Below are 21,179 nucleotides of genomic sequence, written 5' to 3'. Positions count from 1 at the left end.
TCGAGGATAACGACTATATTCAAGGATATCGACTATATTCGAGTATATCGACTATATTCGAGGATATTGACTATATTCGAGGATATCGACTATATTCGATTATATCGACTATATTCGAGGATATCGACTATATTCGAGGATATCGACTATATTCGAGGATATCGACTATATTCGAGGATATCGACTATATTCGAGGATATCGACTATATTCGAGGATATCGACTATATTCGAGGATATCGACTATATTCGAGGATATCGACTATATTCGAGGATATCGACTATATTCGAGGATATCGACTATATTCGAGGATATCGACTATATTCGAGGATATCGACTATATTCGAGGATATCGACTATATTCGAGGATATCGACTATATTCGAGGATATCGACTATATTCGAGGATATCGACTATATTCGAGGATATCGACTATATTCGAGGATATCGACTATATTCGAGGATATCGACTATATTCGAGGATATCGACTATATTCGAGTATATCTACTATGAGATGACCAGTATATCGACAAAATTCGAGTATATCGACAGAATTCGAGGATATCGACTATATTCGAGTATATCTACTATATACGAGTTCGACTGTAATTGGAAGATATAAAAATTGTGGCTAGAACTTGCCCAGAATTCAATAAGTACAACATCGCAAATGCAAATACAATTATTATTTTTAGGGAAGTTAGCGCCGCAGGCCGTGAAGAATTAAAAAAAATAAAAAAGCAGGGTTGAGGGGCGGCAGCCCCCGCATAGGGGGTCAAGGGGGAATATCCCCTTGCGGGGTCTAAGGGGCGGAGCCCCTATCGGGGTTCGGGGCAGAGCCCCATTAACGTCTGCAAAGTATGAAAAAGCTCGCCGCTTTTAAATTATAAGAAAACGAGTTCGAGACTGACCCTAAATATTATGGGTAATTATCAGTGTTTTGTCCTCTTTTTTTTCACCGGGGTTATTTTGGTAGTAGTTATTTTGTCTCGTCGATATTTTATTGGGGTTATTTTAACCTAGAGCCGTAAATTGTTGGTTTTATTTGAGAGGTACTTCGTATGGGCTTTCGTAATTGCGCTATGCGCAATTTAAAAAATGAACACTTTCAATAAATTTGACCATGTCCAACTTGACTTGCATTTTGGTAACAGACGCATTAGATGGTTGTAGACGTATTAGGGTTCCGGGCGTATTACGGCTACGGACGTATTGACATTATTTTAGAAACCCAAAATTTTTTGCCAACTTTCCATTGGGTATTCAATTACCTCTCAAATGAAACAAAATCTAGCAAAATCGGATGAGATTTACTCGATTTATGTGCAAAAAACACTTAGGGCCGAGTAACGACCTTTGAGCCTTCCCAAAAGCCCACGTTGCATCTTACCCAAAAACAATGTTCAGCAACTTTGTTCTACTCGTCAATACCTTTCATTTGATATATCAGCGGTACTCTAAATAGATTTTCCTGAAACCTGACAGTGACTATAACTATGCAATGACATATTAGCGAGACACATAGAGGTAGACTACCTAGAGGAATTATGACTCCAAATTCATTGAAAAATTATATCACACACACCAATAAAACGAAAACGTCAACGGTGAGACATAAGGGCATCGCTGTTTTTTTTTACGTTATGCTTTAGCAACGGACTAGAAGAACATTTAAGTACTACCCGAAAAACCAAGCTAAACACAAGAAAAAACTTAAATCTGAATTTGAATTTGAGTCTGAATTTGAACTAGAATTTGAATCTGAAAAATTCAAAAAGCCTCCAAACACACAAAGCTCAAAACCTTCAACAGAAGGTTGAAAGAAAAAACTTTTAAGAAAAACTTTCAGGTCATTGGCACAGGATCAACTGAAATGCCTCAAGAAATCATAAACTCAGGATAAATCATCCCAAAAAACCTACGGAATAAAATCAGGATTTAAAATAAAAGTAAAAGCTAACAGCAAGAATCAATGAAAAATCATCAAGCAGCTATTGCGTGCGTATTTCGGTAGATATCGTCGAAAGACTGAAAAACACCTATAAGGCCCTAGCTCTGGAAGGGCCGACCCTACCATGCCCATTTTCGAACTTGACCTTACTTTTGTCGATACCAATCGGGGAAAAAAAAGAATTTTCAAAAAAGGTTGTGATTTACTCAAGCTAGAGGGGTCACAGACGGACGGACGGACGGACATTTTTAGCCCCGTACGAAGTACTGGGGACTTATAAGATTAATATGCCGTTTGTAACACGTCGAATTGGAAGCAGACAGTAAGAGCAAAGCATTTGGTTATGTTCATAGATGACGAATCCGCAATAAAAAAAATGTCCGTCCGTCCGTCCGTCCGTGACCCCTCTAGCTTGAGTAAATCACAACCTTTTTTCAAAATTCTTTTTTTTCCCGATTGGTATCGACAAAAGTAACGTCAAGTTCGAAAATGGACATGATAGGGTCGGCCCCTCCAGAGCTAGGGCCCTATAGGTGTTTTTCAGTCTTTCGACGATATCTACCGAAATGCGCACGCAATAGCTGCTTGTGATATATCAAATGAAAGGTATTGACGAGTAGAACAAAGTTGCTGAACATTGTTTTTGGGTAAGATGCAACGTGGGCTTGTTGGGAGAGCTCATAGGTCGTTACTCGGCCCTAAGTGTGTTTTGCACATAAATCGAGTAAATCTCATCCGATTTTGCTAGTTTTAGTTTTTTATTGAATACCGAAAAGAACGTGACGAAAAAAGATTCAAATTAGGGCCCTTGGACTAAGGCCGCTACTCGGCCCTAAGTGTTTTTTGCACATAAATCGAGTAAATCTCATCCGATTTTGCTAGATTTTGTTTCATTTGAGAGATAATTGAATGCCGAATAGAAATGATGGCGTAAAAAGTTTCAAATTTGGGCCCTTGGACTAGGGCCGTTACTCGGCCCTAAGTGTTTTTTGCACATAAATCGAGTAAATCTCATCCGATTTTGCTAGTTTTTGTTTCATTTGAGAGATAATTGAATGCCGAATAGAATGATGGCAAAAAAAAGTTTCAAATTTGGGCCCTTACACTAAGCCGCTACTCGGCCCTAAGTGCTTTTTGCACATAAATCGAGTAAATCTCAACCGATTTTGTTAGTTTTTGTTTCATTTGAGAGGTAATTGAATACCCAATGGAAAGTTGGCAAAAAATTTTGGGTTTCTAAAATAATGTCGTAAATTGTTGGTTTTATTTGAAAGGTACTTCGTACGGGCTTTCGTAATTGCGCAATGCGCAATTTTAAAAATGAACAGTTTCAGTAAATTTGACAATGCCCAACTTGACTTGCATTTTGGTAACAGACGCATTAGAGGGTTGTAGACGTATTAGGGTTCCGGGCTTACTAGGGCTACGGACGTATTATGGTTGCGGACGAAATAGGATTACGGGTTGTACGGGGCTAAGTCGCAGCAAACGCTCCGACTGTTCTGATGCCTTGTTTTTATTGCGGATTCGTCATCTATTAACATCACCAAATGCTTTGGCCTTACTGTCCGCTTCCAATTCGACGTGTTACAAACGGCATATTAATCTTATAAGCCCCCAGTACTTCGTACGGGGCTAAAAATAATACATCGGATGCTGTTACGCCGCTGAAAGCGGGAATATATCGATGGACGATCCTATCAAATAAATCGATGTTCAAAAGGAAAAAATATTGTAAGATTTTGACTAGGGTTAAATATCGAATCTTTCATTCAGTTTTGCTCCATAAGATACTCCTACTCACAGATAACTCGTTTCGTTTCGTTTTGTCATTATTGTCAACAACAGATGTAGAGCCGTTGAATCATTCAATTGCACTTATTCATTCATTTCAATATTTCAATGTAAGATTGGTGCCGTTTAGAAAGATATTTTTTGAATCTGCTTCAGATTTTGTTGCGAGCATTGCACTCAACTGCATGGTATTGTTAAATAAAGGGAAAACCCAAAATTTCTAATAAATAATAATTTATAATTTATTTACACATTTCGGCTACCTAATTAATGGTCAACAATGTTTATCAACGTTTAGTAATGGTAGTTGTATTCTGGTGCGCTGTAGCTAACATGAGCTGGTTCATGACTGTATTCTACTTTAGCTGGAGCATGAGAATAGTGGGTTACTGGAGCTGGGGCAGCAACGTGATGTACAACTGGGGTGGCAACATGATGGACTGGAGCAACAACTTTAGTAACCTTTGGGGCTACGTAGTGTGTAACAGCTGGGGCATGGGAGTAATGATGTTGTTGTGGGGCATGCGAGTAATGGTGTTGTTGTGGAGCATGAGAGTAATGCGAGTCCTTGGCAACATAGACTGGGATTTTAATGTCAGTTGGCTCACGGTGGACAACGGCGTTGAAACCAGAGTGTTCATCGGCAGTATATTCTACGATACGTTTGTGACCATCACTGTCGATAAGTTCATAACGTCCCTGTACGGAGTCTCCTTTACGGGTTTCTTGTTGGCTCTGATTGGGGAAATAAATTGATGGTAAAAATTAGATATTTGTATCCGATCGGGTTGGAGTGTAAAAATATAATCACTTTAATGTCACCGGTATGTTCGTCATGGACGGCATACGAGAATTCGTATTCAGCTGGAGCATCATGATGGGGTTCATGGTGGTATTCAACTGGGACAGCGGCAGCAATAGCCAAGATGGCGAAGGAAAGAACGATCTGAATCGAAAAGATTTGTTGTTAAACACTTAAAGAATTTCTCCGATTTTTCTTTTGATTTTGTTCACAATAATAACTCACTTTGAATGCCATTTTTCTTTTAAGAATATATTATTACTTGTCGAAGTAAACGATTTTCGAATAATGACTTTACCATTCAATCCATCTTATATATATACGAAAAAGAACTTTGCCGAAAGCATTTCATTCATAATTTTCCTTTCTCCCAAAAAACACTACAATGCTGGTCCATATGTGCGAAAATAAAAAAATTATCTCCCACTAATGTTTCACATTTTTTTTTATCTACAAATTATCTTTCTCGGTTAATTTTTACATTTTATGTCTACCTACCTAAAATTTACCAATTAATTTGATAGATTAATTGCACAATGTGCCTGTTACAGTTTAAAACCACTCCGATTTACGCTCATATGCATATGTATGTCTACATCATCTACATACGATTCATGACAAAAAAAAATTGTATAACAATTTCGAGGTGTGTCGCCTGTAGCCAATATTTTTATTGGTTCACTTTCGATATGGCATTGAACTTGATAATACTCGGAGTCATACGACCGAAAAAAGTGTTTATTGCATAATTTCGTGCTGTGTTTGATCTTGGAGAATGTGTTTTTCTTGCAATAAAATTGTGCCGATTTTTTTCTCCTATATTTTTAGTAAGATATTGATCAGAAAGGTAACATAACATTATGCTATAGGTCTAGTGAGCATATATGTAAACTGGGAAATTAAAAGTAAAATAGATCGGTGTGTTACACGGTTTTGAAGTCAGGGCTTTGCCATTATCAGCGTAACAAATTTTAAATTCAATAATTCAGTCGACATTGAACAAATATTTGCACAGCATAACTCGCTGGAACCGCGACACGAGCTGACCAAATTAAACCATCATATAAGAGTTTTGTGGCTGAGGTTTTCTTATAGAATTTGTAAACGGAAATTCTGGTCTAATCAAGTTGAATGCAACTCTATATTAAAGAGATGATTCATTAAAAGTCTTATAAATATTTGTTAGTGTTGTGCATGATATAATTTTTGAACCTTTTGCGGGCAGAAAATGAGTAATTGAGTTACGAAATATTGGATGATAAAGTGTGATTGTGTGTCTAATATTAAAGTTTTATTTTTTGAAAGATTAGGGTATCTAACCGAGAGTTTAGATTTTAGAAAATATCCTACAAATGACGGTCCACGAAACCCGTGATTTGTGCTATGACGCTTCTACTACCACCAACTCTTGGTCATCTCAATGTACTGAAAACATTGAATTCAAAATGCAAAAATCCATTAAAAATTAATTAATTGTTCGTGACGAAAGGATCAATATCAATCTTAACTAATAAAGTGATATTTGCTCGTTTGTGTGAATAAGTTCCAAGCAATAACACTTCTAAATTGAACATATTTCGGTTCCCCAAACTCTCGGTCAAATACTTCAGTACACACCCTTCCTCAACAAAAAAGATGGGGTATCGTTAGAAAGGTATGACCTCTGACTATAAAATAAAAATTAACTTCGATCAAAATATGTCCACTCACCGAACTTTTGTGACAAAACGATTTCAGAGGGGTGTATGAAATTTCATGAAATGAAAAATTTTGTATGGGGAAGAAGCTGGTCCGATTTTACTGAATGCTGTTCTGAGCTCCCAAAAGGTCCCTGAATCGATACCCGTTCTTAATTTTTGGGTGCATTTCGGAAAAACTTCTTTTTTGTTGAGGAGGGGTGTAAGTAAGTTACAGTCTCGTTTCGTTCAATATATCTTTTTGTTGATTTGCACAACATATAAAATGGATCCTTCTGTTGTGAAAAATTCTGGTGTTGCCCGAATTCACAGTAGAGACAGTGCTGACCTGATAATTACCATTTCGTTGCTTTCAATTTCGATAAGACAAGTAAGGAGCTCTGAGATATTTTACTTCAATGCTGTTTATTAATTTGTTATGTTCATTGTTATCAGCTGGCTTACACCGTTAATTAACAATAAATAAATCAAACCTATTCAAAAATGTGAGGTAAAGGAGGTAACGTTATCTTTACTGTACGGATCCAAAACTTTACCTCTAGTTTTCGAACAAAATACCTAACGTGGCAATGGGGCAATTGATGGAAATGGTACTTCTTGTGTCAAATTTACTGATCGAGGCTCCGCCCATTGATAAGTAATGTACTATTATCTGTCTAGAACGATAATCTCGAGCTTATCCCTCTAGGGAGTTTTTGTTTGTCTCGATATATCTGTTCTCGACAGACAAAATATGATATGCACCTATTGCCAGACTGTTATTTTGACGTGTAGGCATTATAACCCACGCCTTCGGCTAGGGCAATAATGTCGTACGCGTCAAAATACCAATCTTGGCAACAGGTGCATAATATATATTAATTGATGTAAATTATTATTTTGTGGAACAAAAGTGCAAACAGAATATCTGAAAAATGTCTGCTCGATTTTATATCCCACTTTAACAGCTGTAATTGGAATGAGACTAAAGGGATATCCGATCCATTCTAATTCATTCTAATTGGATTCTTACTAAGATTCTAATAAGTGAGATGGCATCGGGATTACAACAATATTTTTCAATAATTTCTATAAACAAATTAAATATTTAAATAAAACTGCAAGATTTTATTGATTTGTTAACTTTTATTTAATTAGTTCTCGTGAACATACACTGATAAAAAAAATTCGTCAACATACATCCAGTATGTATGAAATGGCTGGCAGACAGCTTCATTTCTGCCTTACTTCGGATATGTATATTCGTGTGGCAAGTATATCGTACATGTTTGACGTACAAACATACGAGTGACAAGAATAGTCACGAGCAGTACGTATGACTATACGTCGGACATGTACGATATACATGTCAGACGTTGGATATACATGTCAGACGTTGGAATATACATATCCGAAGTAAGGCAGAAATGAAGCTGTCTGCCAGCCATTTCATACATACTGGACGTACATTTTTTTATCAGTGTATAAGTATGGAAATGCTGAGTGATTATAATCAAGCTGGACAAATCATCTTTTCACCAGCTAATCCATTGAGAACATTTTGTGCGGCGAGAATGGCCATGTCTTCTCTGGTTTTTATGGTTGCTGAGCCCAAGTGTGGTATCAAAACTATGAAGGGCAACGTTTTTTAACTTAACAATAAAACATTCAAACAAACAAAAATTGAAAAAGCAAGGTCAGTGAAGGAGATTTCGTGATTTAACCTTACAGAAGCACTTATGGTGTTGCTTTCGATAAAAGTGCAGAAAAATCTTTGATTCGAAATCTTTTACTTCATATGTTATACAAGAGAACACTAATCAGAGCCCATCGCTTACTTTTGTTATGATTGTTGATAGCAGATCGTTGGGCGTTTCACTAAGAAGCATGGTAAGCATGGAGTGTTAACATAATGTGTCAAATGAAGAATATAACACGATATAGAGGATAATATTCCTTTCACTCTTTCATATTTTTGTGGATGCACTGACCTAAACTACACCTAACTAATAAACTAAGAACGCCTACAGAAATGTTGAACTTACCAACATTTTCCAACTTTAATAAGACACTGTCGGTAGGAAGAGGTTCCGGAGACATAACGTCAAGTCCAGCTGCATAAATTCTCTTATTTACAAGAGCATCTATTAATGCCTCTTGTTGGACGATACCTTCAAGGACATTACAAAATTATGCGACTTTTTTATCTACTGGCTTGATGGAAATTATTACCACCACGAGCGACATTGATGAAAATGCTGGTCGATTTCATTTTAGAAAAAGCTTCAGCGTTGAACATCTCCTTTGTTTCATTGTTTAATGGACAGCAAACGATGACGAAATCACTTTTCTCAAGCAGTTCGTCAAATGTTACGAATGTGGCGCCAAGAGCATCATCTGAAAATCATTGATCTCTGTGTCAAATATTTTTGGCTTTCAAACGAAAACTAAATACCGTTTCCCTTAGCCGAATGTCCTGTATACAAAAATGAGCCAACTTCGAATCCCTTTAATCGTTTCAAAATTGCCTGGCCAATTCCACCTAAACCAACAATGCCCACCGTCGAACCTTGTATATCCTGGCCTAGCATCCAGCAGGGACTGTCCAAGTTCCAATTGCATCTCTCAACAATCCATCTAGCTTCCGTGAACCGTCTTGATGCAGCTACCATTAATCCGACTGCCATATCGGCGACAGCATTACTTAAAACACCGGGAGTATGTCCAAGCGGAATACCACGTCGTTTTACTTCAGCAACATCAACAAAGTCAATTCCTGCCGATTTTGTTGAAATCGATCTGAGCTGGGGGCCTAAATGTGAACGACGAATAATTCCTTTATCAATAAACTTTATCAATCTAAAATAGTTACCAGCAGCATCCAGTGCCTCAGCGTTCAGCTCACAATGAGTAGCCCACAAAATTCCATCCATTCCTTTCGATTTGAAAAGAATCTCTTCTCTAGTGGGTGTTGGTAATCCCACGCATATTGTCACATCGCAACTGAAATTTTAATTAGGTAAAAGTAGAGTAAATTTACTAAATCAGATCGACTGCATTTGTAACCTCTTTTGCAATAGATTTATTGCTGAAATTGGCGTTTCGGGATGGGTAACCAACACTTTTGGTTTTCGTACCGTCGACATAGTAAATTACAAAAACCAGAAACAATTTACTCAACTGGAGTGGTTACAGCTTATTGATTACACCGTTTGACACTGAAATAAACAAATGATAATTATGAGAAAATAATCGTAAACGTTTGAATGCACGTCGATCGACGATGAGCTCTGCTACGGCATACAACAAATACTATAATTAATCAAATCAGATATGGAATTTCAGATATGGAATTATTTACATTATTTCTCTGTAAATATTAGAGCGAAAGAACTTGGAGGTCGTATAAGTATTGCTGCCTTTGTTTGAAGCTAACTAATCGCATAAATATAGTCAACGCATTTCAAGCAGAGTGGTACTCTAAATAGAGTACTGAAACTGGACAGTGTATCAAACCAACTTGTGTATTTTCAAAGCACCTAGCAGGGTAATAAGAAAAAATAAAGTAGTACTTTAATCGAAGTATGCTAATATTTCCATACCTTTTTTTCATAATGTCATTGAAAAATTACCATTAATGCTGCTAATGGTACTAATGGTATCAAAATATTACCCTGCTAGATGCTTTGGTATTTTAAAAAAATTTGGTAAAATTTTTCATACCAAAATTTGGTAACCAAATAGTACCATATTTGACAGCTGTCATTTGAAGCACTTTTGCTTGAAGTGCGTTGGTACAGTACATGCTACTGTCGTCCACATCATAGTTGTGTGGACCACGGACATAATATGTATTTCAGAAATCGAATTTGTTTGTTTTACTATAGGATGTAGCGTTTTGCAGTCTTTTTTTATTTTTGTAAGGCCTGCTGGTAGGCTCGATGCAGAATGGTCCACCGATCACGAAAATAACAAAAAAAAATTAAAGTTCAAAGTTCCCATGCGCACCTCTGAAAACCGACTTTTTGGTCACAGAACCATAATTAGAGCAGTTCTGCCGCCTGTGTTAAAACTAATTTGTTAAGTGATATGATAACAACTCGTAGAGACTGTGGCTTCAATTTGGCATACTTAAAAATTTAAAAAAATTCGACTCACCGATGAAAAATTACAAAAAGTGTTTCCGACCATGACTTTTCCAGAAATTTTTTGGAGTTAATGCTTTCTAAAATCTGTGACTGGGAAGCAAATAGTCGTGTCATAGCTCATTTTAAAGGGAATTTCAAGAGCTTTCAACCGAATATAGACTTTTATTCGATTTTTCTTACTTTTTCGATTTTGACCTACTATTTGTGCAGACTCATAGCACTGCTTCTAGCTGAAGTAGAGCTGTGGCATACTGCATTTCATTCCTTTAAGAGTGACATCGCGAAATCTTCGAGCAATCGGCTAGCCATGCAGGGTCCTAGGAGCATTTATCACACGCATCCAACCAACCACAAACTTGGCTGCTTCATAAAAGTCAACACATTTCACATTTTATGTAAGAAGTGAAGTCAGGAAAATTATCATAGGAAAGCTAAGGTACCAAGTTACTGTGTAAATAACATTTAAGGTGAAACAAATGAAAGTGGTAGACAAACCGGTCGAATTTCTTTGGAGTAATAGGTGACATTTTAGAAATTGCCTTATCTCTTAATGCCAATAGTCCCTCCAGCACAAGTTTTTATATTTTTAGGAAGTACTAAGCCTAAGCCTTCTAATAGAACCCTAAAACTTTAGGTTTGCTGATGCGCGCACCCGTTAGTAGTCAGATAAAATTTTTCTCAATACAGTCACTGAAGCCAGTACAGCCAACAGCCCGACGTACTTGGTAGCTTATGTGATCGGTCTGGTCTAGCACTACAATACCCTAAAATTTGAACGAAGTCGACTCTTTATTACCCGAGATAATCTGTGTGAAAAAAATTCCACTTGAAAACCACCGATTTTTCAAACAGCTCTACCACGAAAACGAAAATTCCGAGAGAGGCGAGATATACCTCGTTGAACTCGTAATGAAGCAAGGATTCGATGGGTACCATACTCGACAAAAATCCAGATACGTTGAATTTGTCCTCCATACAAATTGTTCGAAGATTTCGCGATATTACTCTTAAATGTTTTTTCACAAATAAATATATAAAATCGATTGTAAACCTGACATAACAACAGGTCATAATCTGTTACTTCTTTTAGTCAATCGCATAGTATTTGATACAAAATCTTTTCCTTCATTAGATTGACATACTGTTTGGTAAATAAGAGAATATCATCAGAGATCATCTCTTATTTTTGTCGTCGCAATCGATAACAGGTGCCCCATTGTGGAAAATGAAAATGAAGGACAAAAAACGCACTTTTTGATATGTTGTAGGGAATTGTCTAACGGATTTGAGAAGGTGTTGTATAAAAGAAAGTGTTGTATAGTGGAAGATGCATATAATTGAATGTGTTGTACAAGGGGGGTTGTTTGAGAAGCCAAATGCAGGGGCAGCAGGCTCCTCACAGTGCTGCAGAACCACTTTTTTTTTGAGGAGTCAACTCTAGATGAAGCATACCGCCAAGCATTAAAAATTAAAAAGATTTTGCAAAAAAGCTACACCCTGGCTACAGTACAACCACTAAAACCAACTTTCTTCAGAAGGCGCCCAGTAAAATATTTTATATTGATGTCAAAACTACTTGTGGAGTTACCCTCTAGTGATTTCATGCAAAAGTAATGATGGTTAAAAAAAAGTTGTTCAGCCGCACCGTGTCCTGTTATAAAAAAAGGGAAAGTAGGGCGTTTGAATTTCATAGTATGAAAATAAATAAATTAAAGCAAAGGTATTCGGCGTTGGTTAACAAATGTTAAATTTGGTTGTCATTTTCTTATCAGCTTCGCTGCATTCGAACTATCAGATTCTTCGAAAAATAAGAGGCCCAAGACCTCCTCCTGCGGAGTTTGCTTCGAAAGGTGTTACAACTTTCTCAGAGCATGTTGTATTCTTCTGAATAATTCGGTCCACTAGTAGATGAAATAAAGTTCCATGAAGTTTGCTCTAAAAAAAGATTTGGATCTAGTTCAAAAAGTGAAATTTTGTTCATCACGGGACAGTTCATGGAATTCGCCATACACATATACTTGCGGACAGTCAATGAACTTTCAATAAACTTTTAATCAATGGTTCTGTTTCTAGATATTTTTCAAATATTATTTCGTAAATGCTGCACTAATATTGTTCCTGTCTCCATAAATAAAAGCAATCATTATTGACGTATACTGTGCCTAGTTTATCGTTCTAAATTATTTTTAATTGATGTTAAATCACAAATTTTTAACTTATATTTATTTTGAAGGTGTTCATCCAACTGTTTGACAAATATCCAACGTTATTGGTAGTCCTCACCCATTTCTGATTAACCGCTTTTCGGTGGCTTATTTTATTTTGTAGGTCAACGTTTTTATGTTCTACGCTCCAAATAAATTGTATAAAAAGTTTGTCGATAGAAAATGGGTCAGGTGGTGCGCGTAAGGTGTAACCATATAAAATGGTATGATTTTCACCATAACAAACGCTTATTACCGCACAGCAACGCCAAAAGTAAATGGGTAATCTTTCGACAGAATCTTATAGTGACATGTTTGTTTAGCGTAAAAAGGAAAGATTCATTTTGATTATCTCAACCTTTATAATTCATTATGCTGTTCTTGTCCGTAAAATGTTTCATTAAAAATATAAAACAAAAAAAACATAATAATCGGTCATTGCGTGACTGTGCCATAATCACATGAAATGGACATTCTTAATGTGCAAACTAACTTTTCTTCCTTCAGATTTATTAATTTGGTCAGGTAATATCTGACACCCTTTAGTCGTATATTATGCCATTACGTGAGAGATACACAATTTAAGAAGTCATGCAAAATGGTTATAGGGTACAGAGGGTCGGTCATTGTTTGCTATTTCAGTTGATAATGACAGTGATTTCAGGGACACAATAGTAGATTACTTAACAGTCTCATTCTTTTTAAACAAATAATTTCTGAATTGTTACATCTTGTTACATCTTATATGTTGACGTTATGTAAAGTGTACGCTGATGAGAGACAGGTTCGTAGGTTAATCTTTGAAAAGTAATGGAAACGTTTCTTGTGCTAAATTTGCTGAACTGAATTCTAGATCGATTTGTCATTTCACTTTGGGCAGTAAGACCCAGACCGCAACCCTAAAATAATGATAGTTATCGAATCTATTCCTTAATTTAATAAGGTAAATAATGTAGAGCTGTCCCGAATTGACAGGACCTCACATAGAACTTAAATTTCTCCGTGATTTCGATACGTAAACTAACCGTTCATTTCCAGGTGGCTCAGAAAACGACCTATTGACGACTTTCTGGTTATTGGTCAAACGAAACGTGACTCACTCCTATGTGACGTTGGTGAATGTTTTTAGACCCGTACGAAGTACTGGGGTCTTATAGGTTTACGCATACGTTTGTAACACGTCGAATTGGACTCCCTGAGTAAGGGGAAACCTATTGTGGTTGTCTAGAGATGCCAAATCCGCGAAAAAAAAATGTCCGTCCGTCTGTCTGTCCGTCTGTCTGTCTGCACGATAACTTGAGTAAAACGCATCCGATTTTGAAAATTGTTTTTTTTTCCCGTTTGGTAATGTCAAAAGACAGGCTAAGTTCGAAGATGAGTGATTTTGGATCGACCCCTCCCGAGCTGTGGCCCAATAAGTGCTTTACGGTTTTTCGAAGATATCTCCGGACATTTAAACGTTACACTTGTAAGTGATACGTCAAATAAAAGGTATTTACAATACCGATCGACAAAAAAAAAGTTTATGGAAATCGGATGACCGACTCGTGAGTTAGACCCCTTGGTGTGAAACAGGCACAGGGCGGCAAGCAGTTTTTGCTTGTAGGTCGGCCACATTTGAACATATTTCGTCTGTTTTAGCTTTATTAGATAGGTATTGACAGATAGGGAAAAAAAAAGTTTTTGAAATTATGTTCTCCGGAGCTTGAGCTAGGTCTCTTGGAGTGAGCTATTATCTGGCTACTCGGCCGTACAGTGAACGTGGAGTATTTGGTCAATATCTCGAGTAAATTTTGACCGAATTTCATGAATTTCTTTTTTGTTTGAAAGGTATTCTTCTTTTTTCTTCTTCTTTTTCAGCCTGTTTCTATCCACTGCTGGATGTAGGCCTCTCCAACTTCTTTCCATTTCGTACGATCCATTGCCATTTGCTGCCAGTTTGTACCTGCAATATTCTTAATTCCGTTTGTCCATCTCTCTGGTGGTCTACCTATAGCTCGTCTTTTATATGGTCGCCAGTTCATGATCTTTTTGGTCCAACGTTCGTCTGTCCTTCTTGCAATATGTCCCGCCCAGCTCCATTTCAGAGATGCTATTCTTTCCATGACATCAACGACCCTGGTTTGTTGTCGAATCCATTGATTCGTCATTCTGTCTCTGAGTGTTATTCCAAGCATACTCCGTTCCATGGCTCTTTGTGTCACTCTCAATTTATCTTCGGATGCTTTCGTTAAAGTTAACGTTTCCGCTCCATAAGTGAGCACTGGAAGGACACAAGTGTCGAAAACTTTGCGTTTCAGACTATTATTCATTTTGCTTTTGAAAATTAGTCTGAGTTTTCCGAACGCTGCCCATGCAAGACCAATCCTACGTCTTATTTCTGCAGTTTGGTTGTCCAGACCTAACTTCAGTTTATGTCCTAGATATACATAGCTGTCGACTCGTTCAACGACAGTGTCACCAATTTTGATTTCTCTATCGTCTCCGATGTTCGTCATGACTTTTGTTTTCGATAAGTTCATCTTGAGGCCAACTTTGCTCGCCTCTTCACTTAACTGTTGTAGCATAAGCTGAGCCTGACCTAGATTCGCTGCTATCGGTACAATGTCATCAGCGAAGCGGAGATTGCTCAGGTACTCTCCATTTATCTTTATTCCCATTTTACTCCAGTTTAACTTCCTAAAAATACTCTGCAGAATCGCCGTGAATAATTTCGGTGAAATGGTGTCACCCTGCCTTACACCTCGGCCAATTCTGAATTTCTCCGTGCTCTTATGAAGTTTTATACATGAAGTAGCATTTTTGTACACATATCGAATTGTGTTGGAGTACCTTGAGTCTACTCTACATTCGTCTAATGCGTCCAATATCGACCATGTTTCCACTGAATCGAAAGCTTTTTCGAAGTCTATGAATAGCAAGACTATGTCGATGTTGTATTCACGACACTTCTCAATAAGCGTTCTCATCACCTGCAAATGGTCGTTTGTGCTGAAACCAGATCTGAAAGCAGCTTGTTCAACGGGTTGGTAGAAGTCGAACTTGTTAGTGTTCCTCTTCGTAATGATTTTCATAAACAACTTGTAGAGTGTTGACAATAGGCTTATGGGTCGGTAATTTTCCAGCTTTGTTATGTCTCCTTTTTTATGCAGCAATGTAATTACCGCATTTTCCCAGGCTTCTGGTACTTCTTCCCATTGGAGACATTGATTAAACAAAGCCGTGATTGCCTTTAATAATGAGTCTCCACCTAGTTTAATGGCTTCCACTGGAACACCATCTTCTCCGGGAGACTTTTTGTTTTTCATCTCGGCTACTGCAGCTTTGACTTCATCAACAGTTATGTCGGGCATATCCTCCGATCCCACGTTTCTTATTATTGGTCTATCTTCGGTTTCTTCCGTTGGGCTCTGTCTTGCTGAAGAAAACAAATTCTCATAAAATTCTGTTGCAATGTTTAATATCGCATTTCGATCCGTTTGGATCGTTCCTGTTTTGTCTCGTAATTTGAAGATTTCTTTTTTGGCGTTTGTCATTTTTCTCCGTAGGACTTTCATATTGCAGTTAGCTTCAATTATGTTTTGAGCCAATTGGACATTATATTTTCTTTCATCTGATCTCCTTGCTCTGTTGATACTTTTAGACAGGTTCCGGTATTCCACCGAATCTCGTCCTCCGTTTTTTACCAACTCTGCTCTGCTTGCGATCAGGTCTAATGTTTCTCTGCTGAGTTTTGATTCTTTCCCTTGGACGGATTTGCATTTGGATTTCATGAAACCCATTATTGTATCGACGATTTTGGTATTCAATTCGTCCAATGTTTCACATTGATTGTTGACGTTATCTAATTCGGCAGTCATTTTCGTAGCAAATTCTTCATTTTGTGTGTAAAGCCGTTGTACGTCAATCCTTTCACTTTTCTGAACTAGTTGTGATCTTTGAAATCTGGTATTTAACGTGACTCTTGCACGAACCATTCGGTGATCACTACCGGTTGAAAAATTGTTTAGGACCGTAACGTTCTTAACGGTTGACTTACATCCAGTTATGATGTAATCGATCTCATTTTTCGTTACACCATCTGCACTAGCCCAAGTCCATTTCCGTTGAGGCTTTCCTGCAAAAAATGAATTCATTGCGTACAAATTGTGTTGCTGTAAGAAGTTGAGTAAAGTATTTCCACGCTCATTTCTTTGGTCGTTGCTAAAACTACCAACAGAAACTTCGGAGTCTTCTTCTCGTTTTCCCAGCTTCGCATTGAAATCACCGATTAGATATTGGTAATGTGAAGGGTTTTCGTCCAGAGCTTTCTCGACATCTTCATAGAATCTTTCTACTTCTTCGTCATCATGGGTGGACGTGGGTGCGTAAACCTGAATTAATTTGACACTGTATCTGTTATTTATCTTCAGGCTTATGTATATCACTCGATCGGATATGCTTTTCGTGTGAATTATGCGATCCGACCACCGCTTGTTTATGAACAATCCGACACCGTGCATCAGCATCTGACTGTCACTTCCTCGGTAGAAGAATGTATGCCCTGATTGTAATTTGAGGCATTCCTCTCCAGGTTTTCTCACTTCGCTCACTCCCACAACATCCCATTTTATCTTTTCTAGCTCTTCTTCCATTTCTTGCATTTTTTGTCTTGACGACAATGTTCTGGCATTATATGTGGCAATGTATAATTCGTTATGGCTTCGTATTAGCGAATGTAAAGCGTCGGTAAAATTTCCGGTCTCCTAACAAAATGGCTGCCGGTGGCCATATTGGATTTTAATAAAAGTGATATATCTTGGGAAAAATGGTACTTAGAGAGTTTCTGTTAACATGGAAATAATTTGTTATGTGTGTGGGGTGTGGAGGTGTCCAAAATTGTATGGAAAAATTAAAGTTCCAAAATGTTTGGTGCGCAGGGCAGAAAATCATTCTATATGGTCCCCTGATAAAAAGTGTCTATGGGAACGACTCGATCCGAATCGATTAAGGGGTCGCTCATTGACGAAGTATGTGAAAAATAGCCAAAATCGCTTGCAAACCAGGTTTTTAGAAAAAAAAATATTTTGGACTGATGATGAAGAGTGATGTTAGGACATCTTAGTTTATATTAGTGTAAAATCATCACGAGAAAACACTTTTCAACTTTTCCCGTGTATCGGCACTTACTGTGTCCAGGCAGTGCTTGTCAAAGATCAGAATCATAGCGTATATTCTGAGAGCGAGTCCTTATCGGTGACGACCAAAACCCAAAAAATTATTATGTGGAAATGGTCTGCGTAACGAGGGCTTCAAGATAATGCATAAAAAAAGTTTCATTATTTCAGATTTGTTTGATACTTTTCAGATTAAACTTATTACTCGGCGTCCCCGGCGAACTTTGGTGAGTTGCACTGGACGTCCACGCAAAGGATCCGATCTCTTTTTGTCATTTCAAAATAAACCAAATTTGTCAGAAGGTACAGACTAAGTCGACTTCGATGAGACCTAATGTGTGCCCATGTCGAATTTCTCGAAAATTTCAGTAAGAAAAAATTCGAAAATTTCAAATTTCATGATTTTCAGAGCAGAGCTTATTTACGACAGTAAATGAGAATATTACTTCGAAATTATATACCTTAAAAGTGTGTAAGATGATAAATTTCATCTTTCGAATTTTTTCTTACTGAAATTTTCGAGAAATGCGACATGGGCACACATTAGGTCTCATCGAAGTCGACTTAGTCTGTACCTTCTGACAAATTTCAAGAAATGACAAAAAGAGATCGGATCCTTTGCGTGGACGTCTAGTGCAACTCACCAAAGTTCGCCGGGGACGCCGAGTAATAAGTTTAATCTGAAAAGTATTAAACAAATCTGAAATAATGAAACTTTTTTTTGCATTACCTTGAAGCCCTCGTTACGCAGACCATTTCCACATAATAATTTTTTGGGTTTTGGTCGTCACCGATAAGGACTCGCTCTCAGAATATACGCTATGAATCTGATCTTTGACAAGCACTGCCTGGACACAGTAGGTGCCGATACACGGGAAAAGTTGAAAAGTGTTTTCTCGTGATGATTTTACACTAATATAAACTAAGATGTCCTAACAACACTCTTCATCATCAGTCCAGAATAATTTTTTTTCTAAAAACCTGGTTTGCAAACGATTTTGGCTATTTTTCACATACTTCGTCAATGAGCGACCCCTAAATCGATTCGGATTGAGTCGGTCCCATAGACACTTTTTATCAGGGGACCATATAGAATGATTTTCTGCCCTGCGCCCCAAACAATTTGGCACTTTAGTTTTTTGGACACCCCTAGTAGGGTGTTTCAGGCATTACATATATGGACATCTATATATATCTATATTCACCTATATTGAGCTATATACAGGCATATAGAGCTATATAATAGCATATTCATCCGTGAAATGTTTATTTATAGGAAAATATAGGTAAATTTAGCGGTATATAGCTGTTTAAATAGGAATTTATGAAAGTTGACTTCGTACGGGGCTGTCTATATTGCCTCCGGCAATTTATTTGTATATGATAACAAGGCAAAGAGTGGATAATGCAAGTGATTTTAAAGCGCGAATAGCTTTTCAGTAGAGAATGAAGTAAAAGAAATGAAGAGTTTCACAGTAAAGTCTTTTGATACAAATAGGTGTTTCGTACGGGTCGGCGTTAGCTATGTTTAATTGTAATGAACATGTTGCCAGGAAAAATATGTTACTTTAGCGTTAAAACTCGTTCTCGGGGTCTTCGCGGTAAAATATACCACGTAATGGTTCGGAGATTTTATTGTGACTTGTGTCGCCTTCGCCTCATGCTGCTTTCTCAGATTTCTAAATAAATAACGTTACCCAGAACTTGTCGTTTGTTTTTGCCGTCGATGTAGATAACAGATAACAGCCGTTTGCAAAAGGTTAACTGAATGATTTTTACATCATTGTGTCATTTACATGAAGGTAACATATAAATCTGTACTCACCACAACATATTTAAAAAAAAGCGTCTCGACGACATAATCTCCATAGAACGGGGAATCAAATGTGTTACGACTGTTGATGTAGCAGATTGTGTTAAAACACACCAGTAACAAGAACGACGTCACTTCCAAAGTAAATAAATTCATTTTCACATTGTCAAGCCTACGCAATCCGCCTTTATTAAAGAAAAACCATATGCGAGAACAAAATATTTAATTAATTGAAAAGGCGCACACACGGTAAAACAATTGATTCACGGAAATTTTCAACTCATTTCAGTCCAAACGTAAAAATTGTTTTAGTGTCCACAATGGCAAATCATCTTTGCTTGGCCGTTTGTATTGCATTAGTGACGATTGTTATAAGAGACAGTGAGTTAATCGATGAATCAATAAAATTGAATTTGTGATCAATTAACAAATAAATTAATTTCTCAATTGAACGACATTTTAGTTTCGGCAATAAAATGCTGGCGATGTTCATCAACAAGTTCAAAGTTCTGTGGAGATACGCTTTATCATCATAACTTTAACTCATCCGAAGAACAGTTAAATTGGTACCTTGTACGCTGTGGCTCTGTTCGGAAAAAAGTGGATTATAAAGGCGATAAGATGATTGCAAAGTGTAATGTACGAATTGATTTAGGTGAGTTGACCTATAACTACAAGACGCGAGTGAATTATAAATTTAAATATTTAATTCATTTCGCAGTTCATGATACTCTTGTGTACACGCGAAAATGTGTCGAAGAAGCGGAAAATGCAAATTCAAATGCATGTTTAACCGACGAATGGTTTAATGATAGTGACGATCCAAATGTTAAACTGATGTCGTGTGAGACGTGTACGGAAGAGGATGGTTGCAATCGTAAAATAAAAAACTATTTTGGAACCGAAACGAAATCATCAGGCAAAGTTGCATTAACGAATCTATTAATTCAGCCGAAAGTGGTTCTCTGCTTGTTTATCATTCTAATTTACTCTCACTGCAACGTTTGAGATGAAATACGGATATTTAGTTTTTATGTCCAGTGTTAAAGAATTTATGTGCGTGTAAATCTATATACATCAACCAACCAAATATTGAGTAATCACACTGTTCCATGCATAATTTTTCGTTTGTCACAGCTGGGTTGACATTATTGAGAATTTGTGGAACACATATGCTTGATATTGAACGTATTGAAAGGGAAATTTATGTGTAACGAATACGATTGCTTGCAGATGTGTTCAATTGAATTATTTGTAAAATAAAAATTGTTGTTGACTCTTCTGTCTCACGTTGTTTTACAAAGAGAAAATCTAACTTTACGAAAAGCCACGACCACCGCCATAAACTTTGTACAATTACGACAATCAACGCACACTTCAAGCAAAAGTGCTTCAAATGACAGCTGTCAAATAGATGAATACTATTTTGTATGACAAATTTTCCAAAAAATTTGTACAGTCTCAAACTTTGTTTGATACACTGTCCAGTTTGGTAGATGCTATTTGCACCCGGGTACAATTAGTCATATAAAGACTATTTGCACCCGGGTGCAAATAGTCATATAAACACTATTTGCATCCAAAATCCAAGGAAATTACGTTTTTTTATATGGAAACTATTAGAAAAAGCTGCCG

General features: G+C 37.1%; 3 protein-coding genes across 9 annotated transcripts in view; 1 reads left to right on the top strand and 2 right to left on the bottom strand.

The window, feature by feature from the left end:
* Positions 1-3,972: 3,972 nt before the first annotated feature.
* LOC119075690 (larval cuticle protein A2B-like) lies at positions 3,973-4,944 on the bottom strand. Its single transcript, XM_037182213.1, has 3 exons — positions 4,773-4,944; positions 4,557-4,691; positions 3,973-4,480 (listed from the first exon to the last, which is right to left on the bottom strand). Exons 1-3 carry the CDS (start codon positions 4,782-4,784, stop codon positions 4,040-4,042), a joined length of 588 nt encoding a protein of 195 aa, XP_037038108.1. The 5' UTR covers positions 4,785-4,944; the 3' UTR covers positions 3,973-4,039.
* Positions 4,945-5,185: 241 nt separating this feature from the next.
* LOC119075693 lies at positions 5,186-20,830 on the top strand. 4 transcript variants are annotated; one of them, XM_037182215.1, is made up of 4 exons: positions 5,186-5,374; positions 19,834-19,925; positions 20,008-20,199; positions 20,266-20,830. In XM_037182215.1, exons 2-4 carry the CDS (start codon positions 19,865-19,867, stop codon positions 20,550-20,552), a joined length of 540 nt encoding a protein of 179 aa, XP_037038110.1. In that variant the 5' UTR covers positions 5,186-5,374; positions 19,834-19,864; the 3' UTR covers positions 20,553-20,830. The 4 variants fall into 4 exon arrangements, with proteins under 4 accessions (XP_037038110.1, XP_037038112.1, XP_037038113.1 ...); XM_037182217.1 differs by having other exon boundaries at positions 5,186-5,394; XM_037182218.1 differs by lacking the exon at positions 5,186-5,374 and adding an exon at positions 19,591-19,686.
* LOC119075688 (glyoxylate reductase/hydroxypyruvate reductase-like) overlaps positions 7,350-21,179 on the bottom strand; it is a 61,684-nt gene continuing 47,854 nt past the window's right edge. For 2 of the 4 annotated variants that reach the window (XM_037182208.1, XM_037182210.1), the window contains exons 2-7: positions 9,290-9,441; positions 9,096-9,226; positions 8,679-9,035; positions 8,456-8,620; positions 8,269-8,394; positions 7,494-7,852 (exon numbers count right to left, since the gene is read on the bottom strand). In XM_037182208.1, coding sequence (XP_037038103.1) covers positions 7,737-7,852; positions 8,269-8,394; positions 8,456-8,620; positions 8,679-9,035; positions 9,096-9,226; positions 9,290-9,369 — 975 coding nt within the window. In that variant the 5' untranslated portion in view covers positions 9,370-9,441 and the 3' untranslated portion in view covers positions 7,494-7,736. Of the gene's footprint in view, positions 7,393-7,493; positions 7,853-8,268; positions 8,395-8,455; positions 8,621-8,678; positions 9,036-9,095; positions 9,227-9,289; positions 9,442-9,495; positions 9,516-21,179 lie in introns of those variants that run through there. The other 2 variants (XM_037182209.1, XM_037182211.1) reach the window with 2 other exon arrangements.

This window comes from Bradysia coprophila, unplaced genomic scaffold (genome assembly GCF_014529535.1).
Source record: "Bradysia coprophila strain Holo2 unplaced genomic scaffold, BU_Bcop_v1 contig_232, whole genome shotgun sequence".
In the NCBI taxonomy this organism is placed as follows: Eukaryota; Metazoa; Arthropoda; class Insecta; order Diptera; family Sciaridae; genus Bradysia; species Bradysia coprophila.
This window is presented reverse-complemented; position numbering and strand designations above follow the sequence as displayed.